At 44.9% G+C, this 17,565-nt stretch overlaps 2 protein-coding genes across 2 annotated transcripts in view; both read right to left on the reverse strand.

Annotated features, from left to right (window-relative positions):
* On the reverse strand, positions 1-4,640 carry insm1a (insulinoma-associated 1a). Its single transcript, XM_047574492.1, has one exon. The coding sequence runs from the start codon at positions 2,563-2,565 to the stop codon at positions 1,189-1,191; it is 1,377 nt and encodes a 458-aa protein (XP_047430448.1). The 5' UTR covers positions 2,566-4,640; the 3' UTR covers positions 1-1,188.
* A 358-nt stretch (positions 4,641-4,998) lies between these two features.
* cfap61 (cilia and flagella associated protein 61) overlaps positions 4,999-17,565 on the reverse strand; it is a 36,347-nt gene continuing 23,780 nt past the window's right edge. The window contains exons 18-25 of the mRNA XM_047573144.1: positions 16,829-16,997; positions 15,865-16,042; positions 13,571-13,866; positions 12,470-12,797; positions 10,014-10,096; positions 9,497-9,708; positions 5,755-5,848; positions 4,999-5,652 (exon numbers count right to left, since the gene is read on the reverse strand). Coding sequence (XP_047429100.1) covers positions 5,485-5,652; positions 5,755-5,848; positions 9,497-9,708; positions 10,014-10,096; positions 12,470-12,797; positions 13,571-13,866; positions 15,865-16,042; positions 16,829-16,997 — 1,528 coding nt within the window. The 3' untranslated portion in view covers positions 4,999-5,484. The remainder of the gene's footprint in view (positions 5,653-5,754; positions 5,849-9,496; positions 9,709-10,013; positions 10,097-12,469; positions 12,798-13,570; positions 13,867-15,864; positions 16,043-16,828; positions 16,998-17,565) is intronic.

Here is a 17,565-nt window from a genome sequence, read left to right on the forward strand (position 1 = left end):
TCTGTTTCTCAGTTTGGTATTTTTTATTATTTTTTGGACATTTAGCAAAATACTGCAGAAACATCCGAAGCAGTATAAGAGCTGAGAGAAGGAGAATAAATAAAAACATGATTGCATTCAGTTGTTATCATCAAACTCGCTATAAGGTCACATGAACACGTCCAGTCGTCCTCCCCATAAATTAAACTATTTGGCTACAACACGGCACAGGTCGGAGCACACGGAGCAATAATTTACACAAATAATTTAATAAATACATAAATAAATAGAAAAAAACAACAGATTAGATTAGATATACTGTGTAGTGATAATACAGGAGGCTTCGTAGAAAAGAAGAAGCACACGCACGGAGCCGGTGATAAATAAGAACGATCAGATCCGGTGACTTTAAGGCAGTTTTACAGCAGAGTCTAATGAAAAGGCATTTAGCGGCTACTCTAGAGTCACTCTCTCGTGTTTGTAGGCGACGGCTACTGATCCACGGATCCACAAAGCTACGTTAAAGCTAATCAGAGTGATGGGGTCAGGTCTGCTCAGGCCTGGGGGCTGCAGGTCGCCCCCCCTCTTAGGTCTACGAGCTAATAGCACTTGTGCAGAGACGCTAGAAAAATAAATGAACAGTCTAGAGATCATTTTTATATAGTGGAGGAAGGAAGGGGGGGTCAGGGGTTCACGTACGAGTGTCCTCGAGCAGCATCCTGACGAGTCACACGGCAACAAACCTCCTCTAAGGTTTGGTTCTACACCATCAGTCAGACTCAGCGCTTTTCTTCCAGATTTAAACAAAAACGAGCAAATTATTTCAGAAACGTGGAGGAAACTGAGATTTTAAGTTTTTTTTTTTTTTTTTTTAAACATCAGCTGCTCATGTGATTTAAACCTGAAGCTCTGTGGCACAGGTGTCAAACACATGGTCCGAGGGTCAAAGCTGGTCCAGCAGAGGGTCAAATCTGGCCAGATCCAGGACTAAACAGCAAATTAAACTTTTTTTCCTCTTAAGAAATTTCATTTTCAAATTTCATTGTAAACGTTCTCCTAATTTACTTGTTCTTCTTTGCATTAAAACAAATGAAAAATGAAAATGTGGAGGATATTTTCTGCAGCGTAACGTTTAAATCCGGCTGTGGATCTGGTCCGGGATCTGGTCCGGGATCCGGTCCGGGATCTGGTCCGGGATCCGGTCCGGGATCAGCAGGCGGGGCGCAGCGGCATCTGCAGCAGGATCACCTGCCGGTTCTCGGACGGGTGACACTTGTTGATGTGTCTGGTGAGTCCCGGGGAGCTGTAGAAGACGGACGGGCAGTATTTGCAGGGGTAGACCTGCGACGAGTGCAGGAGGCGGATGTGGCGCTCCTGGCTGCCCCTGCTGCTGAAGCTCTCCCCGCACACGGGACACAGGTGGCAGGTGGAGGAGCTCAGGTTGAGCGGCGTCGCGCTCTGCTCCACCGCCGCCGCCGCCTCCTCCTCCTCCTGCTCCGGCTCCTCCTCTGGTTTCGGGGAGCCGTGCTGGGTCGCCAGGTGCTTCCGCAGGTACGCGTGGCGCTTAAACCTCTTGCCACAGCGGTGGCAGTCATACAGTCCGTCCTCTGAGCCGGACTCGGACGGCTCGGGACTGGGTGTGTCTCTGTCACTAGAATCCTTCGCCTCCTCCGTCTTCCCGGACGTCGCCGCCTTCTCGTTCTCCGCTTGTTGCGCTCCTCCCTGGGGCTTCGGCTTGTGCCACCGCCGGTGTGAGGCGAGGTTGGCCGGGCAGCTGAACACCTTGTCGCACTCCGGACACCTGTACTCGACCCGGACTATCCTGGAGCACTTGTGCTGCGCCAGAGCGAACGGGTCCGCGTACGCTTCCCGGCACAGCTGGCACACAAACTCCCCCAGCGGGACGTCGCCCCCGGCCGGCTGCGGCCTGGGGGGCTTCTGGTCCACCGGCGCCTCTTTAATTTTGAGCCCGAGAACCGGAGACGTGGTGACATCGTCCTCAAAGTGCAGTTTCCGGATGGCTTTGGTCCTCTTGGAGGGCGGTTTGCTTTTGCGCTCCGCGTCGCCGGACGAGCGCTTGGATCCGGCGGCGGGGGGGAGCGTCCCGGAGGACGCGGCGCTGGCGTCGCTGCGGCTGCTGTTGCTGGAGCCGATTTTCAGGTCCACGGGGGCGAAGAGGTGGTCCAAGGCGGTGAGCGCCGCAGGTGTGGGGAAGGACTCCGCGGAGACCGGCGAGCCGAGGTTGAAGCGCCTCTCCAGGTAGGAGCGGTCGTGGTCCTGGCTGACGGGGCGGGTGGGGCTGTACAGCGCCTGGTACACCGCCTCCGGGTTCCCGAACTGCACCGGTCTGTTGCGCCGCTCCGGAACCGCGGCCGCAGCCCCGCAGGTGGGCGTAGGAGTCCGTGGGCGCACCGGGATGGAGGAGAGGGGCGCGGAGCAGGAAGAAGAGGAGGAGGAGGAGGAGGAAGAGGAGGAGGAAGAGGGAGCATCAGGCGCTGTCTGCTCCGCGTCCTCGTCGTCGGAGCGGACCCGGTAGGACACCGGGTTGGCCTTCTTGTTCCTTTTCACTAAAAATCCTCTGGGCATGTTCGCGCTGGACGCGGCGCTGGACGCGGCGCTGGACGCGGCGCTGAAGGCACTGTGGGTGAGAGGAGCTCCGGGAGGACACGGACATGTGACGCGTCTCCGCTCTGTTTTTCCTTCCTCCTGATATTGATCCCGCTCTCTCCTCCCGAGGTGATTTCACCACCACAACATAGCTGCACTCTTTTTAAGGCGACATCATGACATTGTTCCCGTCCCCGTCCCCCCCCCCCGTCTCCTCCCCTCACCCGTTGCCTCATCCCCGACCAATCAGAAGGAGCCGAGGTCCCCTGTGGATTTGGGGGAGTGGGTGTGGGAGGATGGAGAGGAGCTGGTGGAGGGGAGGGAGGATTTGCAGATTGCAAAGCAGATGTACCTGAGGGGTTTTATTGTATTCACCCCCTCCTCCTCCCCCCTCTACACACTCTCTCCGTCCACACTCTCTCCTCCTCCTCCTCCTCCTCCTCGTCTCGACCCGGGCACACGCCAGGAGCCTCCTGCTTTTACGGTCTGATGAGTTTGTATAGAAATCTACACGTGCCTCGGCTTTATGTGTCTCCTCCGGGTGGTGGGTGAGGAGGGAGGGATCTGTCCAAAAAGGACACATCCGTCCACATAACGGCGTAAAATAAATATCCAGGAGAGTGAGAAGAAGAAGAATGAGCTCAGGTTAGAGAGGAGAAATAAAAAAAATGGTTTTAAATTTATTAAACGGCCCTAAAGCAAAGAGTCAGATTCTGAACCAGATTTAAATCAGTTTTACGCACCGAGCGTTGGGGTTAAATTAAAATAAAAGCTAAACTATAAATGTACATATGGATCTGAACAAACAGAAGAATGTGATAAATAAATGTATAAAAAGTCATGTGGAAGCTTCGTGGCCCCGCAGCCTGAGTCCTGGCGTGACAGTTAACTCTGAACATATGAACCCGTCATTTCACGCATACATAATTAATAGCGAGAGGAGGGGTCCTGCTTTGCATCACAATGGCTGCGCTTGTGCAAGCTGTAGACCCGCCGTGATTGAAAAGGAAATTGCACAGTTGAGAGGGGAGGGGGGGAAAGGAGGAGGAGGAGGAGAAAAAGGAGAAGAAGAAGGAGAAGTGCCCCTTCCCCAAAAACCTAAAAAGCAATGTGGCCCCTGGATTCCAACGACGCGTGCTGTGCGTAATCAGTGCGCACGTTTCTGTGTCTCCAAATGGGGCAAACCGAGATTATCCGCCGGTTAAACACATCAAACCCAGAGGGCTGCGGGTCAGAAACTAAAAGAAATGAACAAACTAGAGCAGGAACGAGTGCGGGAGAGGAGGTCAAAGAAGAAGAAGAAGCAGGTTTCAGTTGATCTGAAGCAAATTAATAACCACAAAACAACAACAACATCCGCTGTGGAGCTTTTATCTGGTCAGAGATTAAACCGGAAACCAGAGTCAAAATGTCTCTGACTGTGTTTCACGTGACAATTCAAATAAAATAAAATGAAAGAGTCTGATATCAACATGTTGTTGTAGGTTTTGTGCAGAGCAGCATTTTCTGACCAAACATGATATAAGAATAATTATAAAATAGGATGTTTTCTCATGTCTGAATATTTCAGTTAAAACTGAAAGCGCATCAATAACAACACAGATAATTTTGACTCATTAGCTGAAAGAAAAACCAACAAAAAACCCAGACACGAAAAATAACACATTATCTTCCAAATAAAGGAGTTAGAAATCCTAAATGTCTTATTTTCTTTTTGATTCATCACTAGTTTGTTATTATTTTTTTTGCACCATTTTAAAAATTAGAGCCGGTTTGAGAAAGAATATGTTCAGATATTTTCTGTAAGTGTGTAGTTATATATATTTGAATATGTTTTGAACCATAAACACTGTCTGTATTTCTTGTGCACAGTATTTGTCCGTCCTCTCCACCTCCATTTCACCAGCAGTGTTTTCTCAGCCTGGGGGGCTCCTTGTGCAAAGTGCGCACATATGTCGAAGTGTGAGTGTGCGGTTATTTTCCGACAGGCCTCAGCTCGGCCTCATTAGCATACAGCTGTATAGTGACACCCTCCTCCCCCTCCCTCCTCCTCCCCCCTCCTCCCCCATAAGGAGAGTCACAGTTACAGTTGGCTCATTGTGGAGGAGAAAGAGACTGAAATGTATAAGTATGTCAGGATATAAAGAGGAAGGTTTCTAAGGTTTCTAAGAGTTTAATTATTAAATATAAAATAAATGGTTAAAAAATGAGCTCCAGCTGTGTTTTTGGTTTGATAATTAATTAATTAACCCTTAAACTGTGTTGACCAGCTTTTTTGTAAAAAAAAAATGTATATATATATATATACATATATTTCCTGAAATTCTTTAAAAATAATACGAACCCACGGATCATAGAAAATGTTTTATGTTTCTCTCTGTGGATCAAATTTGGCTCAGTTTACACTTTTCTATTTTAGATGAAAAACTAGTGGTTGATTCAAAGGTAAAAAGTCTTTAAATAATAACATTTAATACACTGTAGATATGACACAACTGCATGATAAACAATAAATAGTTTTTTGAGCTGGGTTCATTTTAACCTGTTACACATTATAAGCGATAATCTAACACGTTGGCGTCAGGTTCAGAGCAGATTAAAAATCTGATGGTTTTTAAGAATGTGTTTTGTGTCCTGTTCATGACTGGGATGGTTTAAAGGCCTCGATGTATCATGAAATGACCCAGAGCGTCATTAGCAGCTGCAGTATTTATGCTAAGCTAAGCTAACCAAGTCCATTGACTTCCTCTTAATCCATTAGAAGTTCACTGACTCAGAAAGAAACTGAATGTGTGGACAGATACATGTTGAGGTTCAGAATTTATGAATCATGGTAATTTATTTGTTTCCCCGTTGATGTGAGTATAAGTGAATGAGGGTGTTTTTATCTTTGAGGCGTCACAGTTGTCCTGGGCTGGCGAACATGGGCAGCAGGTTCCGGTTGTAGGTCAGATATCTGACAGCGCTGCTCCTCACAGACGCTCCACGATCAGCATCTGGAAAACTGGACGTTAGACCAACGCCCGGAACGTCGTCCTCCTCCGTCACCGACCGCGATTCACCGTCCTGCACAGACACAAGGACGGAGAATAAAACCTGATCTAACGGCTATAAATCAGCCTAGAACAGAAAGAAAGAAAGAAAGAAAGAAAGAAAGAAAGAACAGACCTTGAGTGTGGCTGAGTTGATCTGTTGAAGTTCCTGTTGGAAGTCTGAGAATCTGTCGTGGAAAATTGCCAAACACCAGCTCTGTCTGAAGAAACTGTGAAAGACAACATTCATTCATCCAGTCACTTTATAAAACCACATAAACCTTCACCATCAGAGGAAACATTTCATTGACCGTCAACACTGTTACATTGGAATGTATTCACAAGTGTTCCTAATGAATTGGCGATAAATGAGTGTGTACATTTTAAATTTAAAATTCGAATTTGTTAACTTATGCATGCAGCCGTCATATGGGAGCAGACATACGAAAGGACCCCTACACACCAGGACTGGGATTAAAGGACCCCTACACACTGGGACTGGGATTAAAGGACCCCTACACACTGGGACTGGGATTAAAGGACCCCTACACACCAGGACTGGGATTAAAGGACCCCTACACACTGGGACTGGGATTAAAGGACCCCTACACACTGGGACTGGGATTAAAGGACCCCTACACACCAGGACTGGGATTAAAGGACCCCTACACACCAGGGCTGGGATTAAAGGACCCCTACACACTGGGACTGGGATTAAAGGACCCCTACACACCAGGACTGGGATTAAAGGACCCCTACACGCTGGGATTAAAGGACCCCTACACACTGGGACTGGATTTAAAGGACCCCTACACACTGGGACTGGGATTAAAGGACCCCTACACACTGGGACTGGGATTAAAGGACCCCTACACACTGGGACTGGGATTAAAGGACCCCTACACACTGGGACTGGGATTGCCTACACACTAGGCAGAATTCACAAACTAAAATAACATTTCTTTCCATCATTAGAATTTTCCTTGAAATCTGACCATTGGCATGAAGCCATTAAAGGACCCCTACACACTGGGCGGGATTAAAGGACCCCACACACTGGAGCCTGGAGGACAGTTTTTGTGAAGCGTCTTGAGACAATTTGCATTGTTATTGGTGCTATATAAATAAAACTTAATCGAATTGAATTGAATTGAAATGAAAGACCCCTACACACTGGACCTCTACACACTGGACAGGATTAAAGGACCCCTACACACTGGGACTAGGATTAAAGGACCCCTACACACTGGGATTGGGATTGAAGGACCCGTACACACTAGGCAGAATTCACAAACTAAAATAACATTTCTTTCCATCATTAGAATTTTCCTTGAAATCTGAGCATTGGCATGAAGTCTTTAAAGGACCTCTACACACTGGGCGGGATTAAAGGACCTCTACACACTGGGCAGGATTGAAATACTAAAATAGTGATAGATAGATAAAGATGGAAAGAAAGAAAGTACTACAGTGTTTTTTTCCACCACTGGAAAATTCCTTGTAATCTGAGCTCTAATCTGTTGATATGAAGCCTTTAAAGGACCCCTACACACTGGACAGGATTAAAGGACCCCCAGCTGCCACACAACCGATCAATTATTTTAACGGCTTCTGATGCACCGTCAGCCACAATGACTTTACGAGGAGGCCTGAGTGAGCGGCCTCTGCAGCAGGGCAGGGCTCCGGCTTTGTCCTCGTCCCGGACCCGGGCCACAAAGACAGATTGGGGGAGCTGCATAAACAGATTAGGAGGCGGAGGACAATAGACGTCCATGTCTGGGGGTCATTTGTGTTGAAACCTCAGAAGCAGGTCACCCGCTGTTTGACAAACAACACACACAAATCACAAAGTCACGGGACAAAAGGAGGAGGTTTTTTGGCCTCTTTGCTTGTCTTGTGTATTATTTTTATTTTGGTCGACTCTGGCTACCTGCAGCTTTTCTGAAAACGCTTTCAGCTTTAACGCCACTGCTGAAACGCTCAAAGTGCCTCGTTTCTATTCAGAAGTCGACCGCCTGCTGTCTGTCTCATTTCAAACCCAAATCTGATTTCCAGAACTGGAAAACAACATGTATTCTTGTCCGACGAGGGCCGGACAAAATAATAGAAACACCATAAAGCACAACAACAATGTAGAAAACCAAAAGCAGCCATCACGCTCCAAACTGGTCATTTCTTCCTCGGTGGAAGTTGTTTGTTTCCTGATGCTAATAGGACTTCAGTGAAAGATATTATTAAAGGAAAAAGTTTCTCCTTACACTGTTATTTGTGACGCTTTCTTTTCTGATGAGAACTCATTTACCGGCGCCGGGGTTTGATTGTGTTTCCTCGGAAGGACATGAGGAGGAGGAATAAAAGTGTAGGCATGACGAGGACGCGCCGCTTGGTTCCAAAACATTGTTACAACCAAGAGATTGTAATCAACCCTCAAGGATGTTCAAACTCCTGCGTAGGAGCACAATTATGACCCAGTTTCCTCCTCAGGACAAAAATAATTACCAACATTTCAAGAGCACTCAATTTTATTTTGACCTCCACATCAAGTGGTTTAGATCATCTGAGTCCGATCGACTTTGCCTCCGTTGCTGCTCTGACAGTATTTTCATTTTAAAGCAGCAAAAAAAATCTATTTTTTAAAAAATTTTAGCCCATCTCATCATTAACAATCTGATCTCACCTGGTCCATCTCTAATTCATTAACAAATCACTGGAGATCTGATCTCTCTTTATTTGCAAATGAGCAGCAGCGCCACCATTTGGTCAGTAGAATATTGTAGCAACTGTTTATACTTCTGTGTTAAGTCAACGCAGACCTTAACATTGCTATAAACGTAGACCGGTGTAGCTACCAGATTAGCTCGTTAGTATCCGGCTCTTCCAGATGACGTCACGTAGTCATTAGTGATTGTGGCGTCGCGTTTTATAATTGTCTGGACAACAAGGCAACGTATCGGGTTTTATTTGTCCTTCTATTGTTTGGATACATTGATAAAAGGTGTATTATTATTTAAAATATACAAATGAACGGATTGAACTCAAACTATTTGGATTTTTTAATGAATAATGTGCTATCACCGTATATTTTGAGTTTTGTGGAAAATTAAAAATGAAAAACTTTATCAAGCTAAAATAAATTAAACTCGTGTTGTCCAACCATGAACTGATCTCACAGTCGAAGCCGAATGGAGCCAAACTTACAGACGATGTCATCTGGAAGCGCCAGACACTCGTCCAAGCACATCTGGTACCTAGGTGGCTTTTCCATCTCCGAAAACTTTCTGATTGGTAGTTCTGGATCAATAAAGAATGGGTAACGTTAACTGTGGTTAAGGTTTGGAGACACAGACATTCGTACGACTCGTGTTCGGTGAAATTTTGCAGAAAGTTTCAGTCTCCGTTGTTGAAGGTGAAGCAGGAAGTGGAAACAAAACTTAAAAAGAAAACTGGAAAAAAAGACACAGCGCCGCCTGGTGTTTGGGAGGAGTTTGTTACAGAGCGAGACAGACTGATGAGGTACAAGTAGAAATGGCTCAGATCGGGGTAGGATACGTACATAGGACACTAAGTCTATGTCCCGTAGTTCTATAAAAGAGCCCGGATGGATCTCTACCTACTGCTGGATCAGAATCATGAACAGTTTCATGATTAAGAAAATTAGTAACTCCTCTAATTCAAGTTAATTCTTGTTTATATTAATTTCCTAATTAATGAGCTGGAACATAGAAGGAACACGTGACCATGAATCTGGCTCATGTAGAGAAAGCTTTGGTGTTCAAAATAATTCACAAAAAATGTTTCTGACAAACCAGAAATGTGATAAACTTGATTTTCCTCCCTAAACATTTAAACAGAGGTGAGTCATTAACTGTCCTTCCCACCTGTACAGGTCGTGGATGTGGCCTTGGTGGTAGCGGGTCGACAGCTGGCCCAGCAGCTGCTGGTGTTTCCCGTACAGACTCAGGTAATTGGAGACAGGGAGGGGCTTCAGGGACAAACAGATCAGAGTCTCCACCAGCTCCAAGTCGTCCAGATGCAAACAGAAGTAGTTTCCTGTCTCCACTCGTCCCGTCACAATCCCGCTGTCCCGTAACTTTATGAAACACAATGAGGGCTTCATGTGGTTTGATTTCCCGATTTACTTCATTAATGTGATGCTACGCTAGGTTATGATCACTGTAGTGGAAGATTCATTCACATGAATGAAACGTTAAACAATCAGCAGCTTAGTCAATTGAAAAACAAATTTAAAAAGTTGAGGTAAAAACTAAGAACATTACAAGAAACCCAACATCTAGACTCACATTTATTCATTAATAACCTTTACATGCACACCACGTGGTGTTTGGTATGATTTGCTAAACACAAAGGGGAGATATTATGATAGTATTAACTCACAGGTTTAACTGGAGCACCTGGCGGGTCAATGGAAGATGGTTTGGTGACGTGAAGGTAGTTATATCCTCCAGGAAGCTTCCCACCTGAAGGAAGAGCAACAACACATGGTCAGATTCATGTTCTCACACATCAACACAGAGCTTCTTGTTTCTAAACAAGGAGCATTGATTGGTTTGTTGGTTGGTTGGTTGGTTGTTGGTTGTTGGTTGGTTGGTTGGTTGGTTGGTTGGTTGGTTGGTTGGTTGGTTGGCTGATTGGTTGGTTGGTTTATTGGTTGGTTGGTCGGGTGGGTGGCTGATTATTGGTTGGTTCAATGGGTGGTTGGTTGGTTGGTTGGTTTTTAAGGCAAATATGGTTAAATTTAAGATCTACATGAAGTACCAAAAATATAACAAAGTATAACAAAATAACAACATTTACTGTTATTCAGCTGTCAATCAGGACATCCCTGGGGTGGGCTCCACTAATGAGGAAGAGAAACAGAACAGGCCGGGGCCAGAAGACTTGACTAAAGGTAATTTATGACCTACAATGCAAAACATGCTCATATTTAAAACATAGACACAACAACTACCAGACACCACACTCTTGATTTTACCCCGAAATCTAATTTTCCAACAAAGTTATGACCAATCACAGAGCTGTTTACTAGACGGTAGCATTGAGGACTTTTAACCAAGGTTAAATACGACATTAAATTTCTTCACATCCATCAGCAGATCTCAGGTGTGTGATTCTCTCCTGTGTGTCCTCCCTCCTGTCCATCCATGTGTTGTGCCTGTTTCTATCTGCCTGTATTTTTTCCCATTATGCCTTTTGTGAAACATTTTCCCAATCTTTCACCCGCCCACCCACCCACCGCTTCGTGTTATTATGGCGCGCACTCAAACCACAGCCGGGGCGTAACAATGGCGCATTGTGCTGCGGTGCATTCAGGGGCACCCAAGGCCACTCCACGGGTTACAGAAACACAACAGCCACTCTGCTTCGCCCTTCTAGCCGACATGAAACACACGTGAACTTTTCAACGTTCAGGGAGAGCAGAGATGCCACATCGCCGCCGCCTGTTATCGGAGTTCATTGCCTCGGCTGTGTTCCACCTCTGTGGGCGGATGCCAGCGCGTTGAGTTTTCTCTGCTCATCTAATAGGTGACGTCTCCAAATGTCTTGTTTTGGATAAACAGCAAAGATTAAAACCACCAAACTGTGACTGAATAACATTCAGCTGCATTTCCATTACAGCTTTTCCATAGAATAATATTTAAGTTTCCATTGAAAGGAGTTTTGTGAATGAGCTGAAACTCATACATTCTTGTCTGGTGATATCCCATAATTCTCTTAAATTCTCATCACTTTGAGGTGGACGGTCTTCTAACGAACTGGTCACATGACCCCCTGCATCATCTCCAGTGACGGGGAAATGCCAAATAACTGCAAGCGTTTTATATCGATACATCTGAAAAACCACCTCCTGAGAGCATAAAAATGTTTTAGCTTTAGATGTTTGAGAGGTTTTTAGAAATGTAGGCGTTTCCATTACCAGTTTTATGTTGCGATTTTTAGGTTTTGCGCATTTCGAGTCGGAATGGAAACACAGCTACTGATTTTCAGCAATTTTCTTCTTGTTAAACCTGGACGTTGGATTTTATCTGGATGATGGATATTAAAACACCCCCATGGTGATGATAAACAGGTTGTTTCTGAGCTTTCATCAGTGGACGGGGGACACAGTGGGGACTTCCACTGCTAACAGAAAGTCTATTCTTCATCAGTGGGATTGTTTATGTGGGCGGGGCTTAATGTGGTACTATCTCTGATTTGTTAGAAGACCATTCAGATAATGTAGATGTATTTTATTTATTTTTCTGTGTAGATTGAAACACGCCTGATGATAAAATCCAGATGTTGTGTTAAGAGAATCAGCGTTTTAAAGGACCAGTGTGTAGGGTTAAGTGACACCTAGTGGTGAGGTTGTAGATTGCAATAAGCAGCACATTCATCCCAAATCACCTGTTTTCTTATGTGTAAGAGGTTTGTCTAATGAAAAGAGGCCAATGAAAACAGAAATTGTCCCTTTGAAGACTTTTATAAAGACAGAGGATAGACAATTTTGGGATTAGTTTACAACTAGACATCTAATTGGTTGGAGGACTTTCCAGATGATGTTAAGGTATTTTATTTTACTCTTTAGCGGTTGAATCACGCTAGAACTGAATGCTTTGTTGAAATAGTTCCCTCTGTTTTGAAGGACCTCTAACACACTCTGAAACTAAACCTGATGAACACGGGGGATAAAAGTAAAGTTTAAGATCAGAATTCGATGTTGGGAAGGTTCCCTCCACTCTAATTACCTCATACAGCAAATCAAACTGTATGAAAGTGAGGAAATGTGGTGTTTGTAACGATATAAACTATTTACTTTAGGTGACCTAACTACACCTCGGCTTGAGTCAGACCTTGGACCTTGGGCTGTTGGTACAGCGGTACGAGGCGTTCGATTCCCGGCGGTGGTTCGTCGCCAGGCTCCAGCGTCGGATCGAAGAGGGGAAGCAACGCCGCCGCCAGCTCCCGACCCACTTCCTTGGAGTTGAACCTGGCGTGCGACCACTCCTCTGTGTGGTAGTGGGGAGAGAAACCGGTGAGAGGCCCAGCGGCGAAAATGGCCGAGTCGCTGGTTTGGAAGTTGGCGTTTATAATGAGTCTGTTGTCAAAGGGCAGGAAGGACTTGTTAATGCTCTGGAGGACGTCCCAGTCGACTCCTTTACTGGAGAGGTTGATAAACACCTGACAGGAGACGACAAAAAAAAGGGAACGTTTATGATCGATTTGTTTCTGCTCCACAGTCTAAAGCTTCTAGATGGTTCAAGACCAGTCCGCTTATTCATTTTATACCAAGAGTGACGAATGAAGAAGGAGTTAGCTTAGCTTAGCATAAAAATAAGATGAAGTTTGCTTCATCGTTTTTAATAATTAACAGGGCTTCTGCAGGTTTTAACAAGTGAAATTTAAGACTTTTTAAGACCATTATGGGTTAAATTTAAGACCTACAGGAAGTACAAAAAATAAGGAAAATCAGAATAACACAGAATTCTCTAGGAAACTCCAGGAAGAAGAAGCGATTTTTTAAGATGTTAAGTGTTAATATTAATTCATTTTTATTCCTCTACACCTTCTGACAGCTTTAGTTACTTTTTTGATAAAAAGTTTGTCAGAATAAAGTGTTTCTCACCAACTTGTGATTGAACGCTGGTAGTATTAAATCCTAACATGCAAAATAAAACAACAGAACCACAACATAAGCCACAGTCAAATCCTCTTCTGCCTGACAAAATGGAAATGATGGAAATGATGGAAATGATGGAAATGGGAACTGTTTACTGGTTTGCTTCCAGGAGGGAAATTAACATCCAACCAGGAGCCAGGAGCTGGTGAAATCATCCGGTCGAGCTTTTCCAGCTCCACCAGAAACCTTGGCCAGTCACCCGCCATTGTTTGGACGTCAGTTTGTATAAAACTGACAGCTGGCCAGGGTTTGACTTCTTAATTTATGGACTTACTCCACACTGCAGCCGGAGAGGCTCGGCGTTGGTGGTGAACGACACCGAGGTGAGAGGGTCTGGATGTCGGCCATCGTTCATCTGGGCCAGAACGCAGTCCTGGTGGACGTGGACGCCGGCCTTCTCCATGGCCGCCGCCACGGCTCTATTGATGTCCGGGTCCGAGAAGCAGGGGACGCCGGGAGACTCGGGAGGAGGGAGGACCAGGTGGACACGAGAACCGCTGATGCCGAGGCCGAGCAAAGTCTCCACGGTGGTGTAGACGTCGATGCAGTTCCCGTAGACGATGGCATTATCTGGACGGACGCGAGGAAGAAACTATCAGCACGTCACAGAGTCTAAAAGTCTAAAACACAGACTCCACAGAGTCAATGTAGAGGGACAAGTTTATATGACTGAGATATCGTCCCCTGCAGGGAGTCACAAGTGGACTAATTAAAATGTCAAAGCTGATGATGGCACTAGATGAAAATGAGTCCAAAAACTGTTTAGATATTCAGGAGGACTAAAATGATCAGATCGGTAATGACAAGACAAGAGCTTCTGTAGTTATTTATTTTAAGAAGAAGACAAGTGGAAGACAACAAAGACGAAAAAGAAGATGAAAAATAAAAAAGAAGTGGAAGCCAATGTGAAGCCAATGTGAATATGAGGTGAAGAAGACAAAGAAAACAGAGAAGAAGACAGATGAATACAAAGAAGATGAAGAAGAAGTAGAATCTTGTGATTAAACGTGTCTTTTGTGTGGAAAAACGTTTCCTCTGGAAAATAAGGAAGAGAAGGAAATACTTCAGGAATGTCCATAAGAGGAAGTCCAGGACATTTGAGGTCAGATCTGGAATCAGACTTCACATCCTGACACTATTAAGGAATTAAAACATTAAAACATTAAAACATTAAAACAGTATCTACAAAAAACAGGAAATCTAGTTCAGGTGAAACAGCTTCTGCTCCCGGTCGAGTCGATATGAAATACACAAATAAACTACACACTACAGTAATAAGTCTAAAAACACAACCATTGTTATGTTCACTTGTCAATTTTAAAAACACACAAAAAGCACCACAACTCAGGAACTGAAAAAGGAAGCAAAAATACACTCATGTAAATCTGCTACTTCTGAAAAACATTTCTGATATTTTCCAGTCAACAACAGCTCAATGTGCTCAGGGTTTTTTGTGGGACGACAAGAAAATCAAACCTGCTAAATGTGAGCATCCACATGAGTGAGTCCATCCATTTGATGCATACTCTTCACTTCAGAGGAGCCTCTCCACGTTTAGCAGAACGTACAAGATCACATATACGACAACTGTATTAAAGCCATGAACACACGACCAGCAGTAGAACATTTCTGACCATTTTATGATGAGAACATTTCTATAAAAGAACCACAGTGATTCACCGGGTACGTCCTCATGATGAGCTCTCGTTTATTTAGTCGATTACATTGATTGATTGATTATTTTATAGATGAGACACCTACATAATATCAGGACGGTGGTCATAATGTTATGCCTGATCGGGGTATTGACCTATACTGGAAAATAAATTCCACTGATAGTAGAAACCAGTGGATTCTCTCAGTGGGAACTGATCCTGCTCCTGATCAGATTGCTTGGGGGCGGGGCTTGATGTGATGACGTCTCTGATTGGCTGGAGGACTATCTAGCTGATAAAGAGCTATTTTATTCTCTGTATTTAATGACGCACGCCTCGGAATAAAATCCAAATAGAGAGTTACAGGACGAATATTCTGATAAAAACTGAGCGTTGCTACTCTACGAAGGCTTTGTGATCAAAAAAGAAAAATTATCCCGCACAGATAAAGCTGAGACAGACCGATTACATCTCCAATTTACATACACTTTCTATTTTCCTTGGCTGTTGTTATTAAAATATGGAAATAAACACGGTATCAGCCGACGTCTGCCGACGCAATTTGCATTTATTAATGGTTTTCCTTTACGGCCGGGATTGGCTAATTAGTATGTATAAAAGCCTCACTCCAGATCACTGCACAATTCCTTCAGAGAGCAGATTAATTTTGCTTAATGACACTGTGTGTTTGAAAAGGCTGGCTCTCAGAACAGCGATATGATAATGGAGAATGGATGGAAGAGGCCGACCTGATTCGCGGAGATGAAAGATGCCTCTGCGGCTAATTAGCTGCTAATTATGCCGGGGCACTTCAGCGGTGACTGGCTGAGTAATGACATACTGCTACAGATTCATTTTAGGTGCTCGCTGGGTGAGTGGCTGAGTGGATGTGGATGAGGGGGGGGTCACTTACCCTGCAGCTCCAGGAAGTTGGCATTCAGCCATCGGTGAGCAGAGACACAGTCGTGGAGGTCGTTGAGGGTGAAGAGGTTGGATGGGACGGGTCCTGTATATCGGAGGCGAGAGGGCCGAGGATGCAGAGGGCTGTATGAGACGGGACGGTTCAGATCGGCACCGCGGGGACACGGCATCTACAGCAGGGAACAGGAAAACCAGTATTCAGCTCGTGCAGATATCAGGCGGGATCTGAAACGTACCAGGAGACTAGGGATGGGATCCAACCCGACCCGTCAGCTTTCATGATTACTGATTCTTATCGGCCTGTGGAAGTGTCATTCATATCACAAGACGACGAGGAACAGATTGAAACTGTCTTCACTTCTCCAGAAGGGACTGGAACAGGGAAATTTATGCAGCACCGTGACTTAAAGCCAGAGCAGCAACGCCACCAACGTGACGAAGGATTTGACGACGACGTAAAGCATCACACTTAAAAGAGAGACGTGAGCCAGTTGTTTACTTACACAAGCTCTTCTTTTATAAGCTCTAAACCAAAAATTCACAGGAGGAATCGATAATGAATCGGATCGATGAGCAGAATCACATTAGTATCAGTAAAATCTTAGCGACGTCCGTCCCTGGAGGAGACGGAGCTAAAGCTAAAAGCTAAAAGCCTTCAACCTAAAACCACAGACACAGTCAACGTCTATCAAATGTACGACAACAGAACTGACTGAGAAGAAGAAGATGAACCAGGATGTGTCCAGCGTTCATATCCACATGGATTAGACAGAGTCATGAGAAAACAGCGCATCATTCACAAAAACAAACACATCCCATAACAACAAGACAACCAATTCCACCACTATATGCACACATTCATGCAGTAAACCTTAACAAAAACCATTCAGGTTTAATGTTCCTTCCCTCTCTCCTAACAGAGCTGGGTGGTTATAACAAGCCTGAGACGCTCTGACCTGGTGCTGCAGGCCTGTACAGAGGACGAGGTGGTCGTAGGACACCTTCTCTCCGCTGGACACCCGGATGTATTTGGACTTCCTGTTGATGGCCACCATCTTCCCTGACACGACGCCAACGCTGCACGACACGGGGATCTGAGCCAAGTCTCTGCTGCTGTACGCATGACTGCAGGAAACACAGACGAAGACACAGTGCGGATCTAAAACCATCTGCTAAAAGGGAATATAGGCTACTAATGCTAAGCTAAGTCTGTGAAGGTTCTCAGTCATCCAGGTCATGGTTTAGATCCAAAAGGCACTTGGACTTGTAGAGAAGACGTTTCATCTGAGTAGATTCTTCAGTTCTAAGAGACTGGAGGGAAGTTGAGGTTTAAACTCTGGGTAAAAACCAGAACCAGAACCAGAGTGACATTAACGGAAATTAGCAGCGAAACGTCTTCTCAAAACTCTACAAGTCCAGTTACTTTTTTTAAGCGGCTTTTTTGAAGCTAAGATTGTTTCTGCTGATGCGAACACGTCAGCAGTGCTGTAAAAGTTAACTCATGTCTTCATGTTCAACCTCAGTCTCTATAGTTTCCTGTACATGCTACATGCTAAGATGCTAAAGTTGGCTGGTCATGCAGTTAACCAACTAATTCATATGTGTCAGCATCTAGCCTGCTACCTAGCCTTGGGGAGGCTAGATGCTAACTCTGTAGACAGCTGGTTTCAAAGTGGTTGTTGTTGAAGTGAAA

Source organism: Mugil cephalus, chromosome 21, assembly GCF_022458985.1.
Source record: "Mugil cephalus isolate CIBA_MC_2020 chromosome 21, CIBA_Mcephalus_1.1, whole genome shotgun sequence".
Lineage (NCBI taxonomy): Eukaryota > Metazoa > Chordata > Actinopteri > Mugiliformes > Mugilidae > Mugil > Mugil cephalus.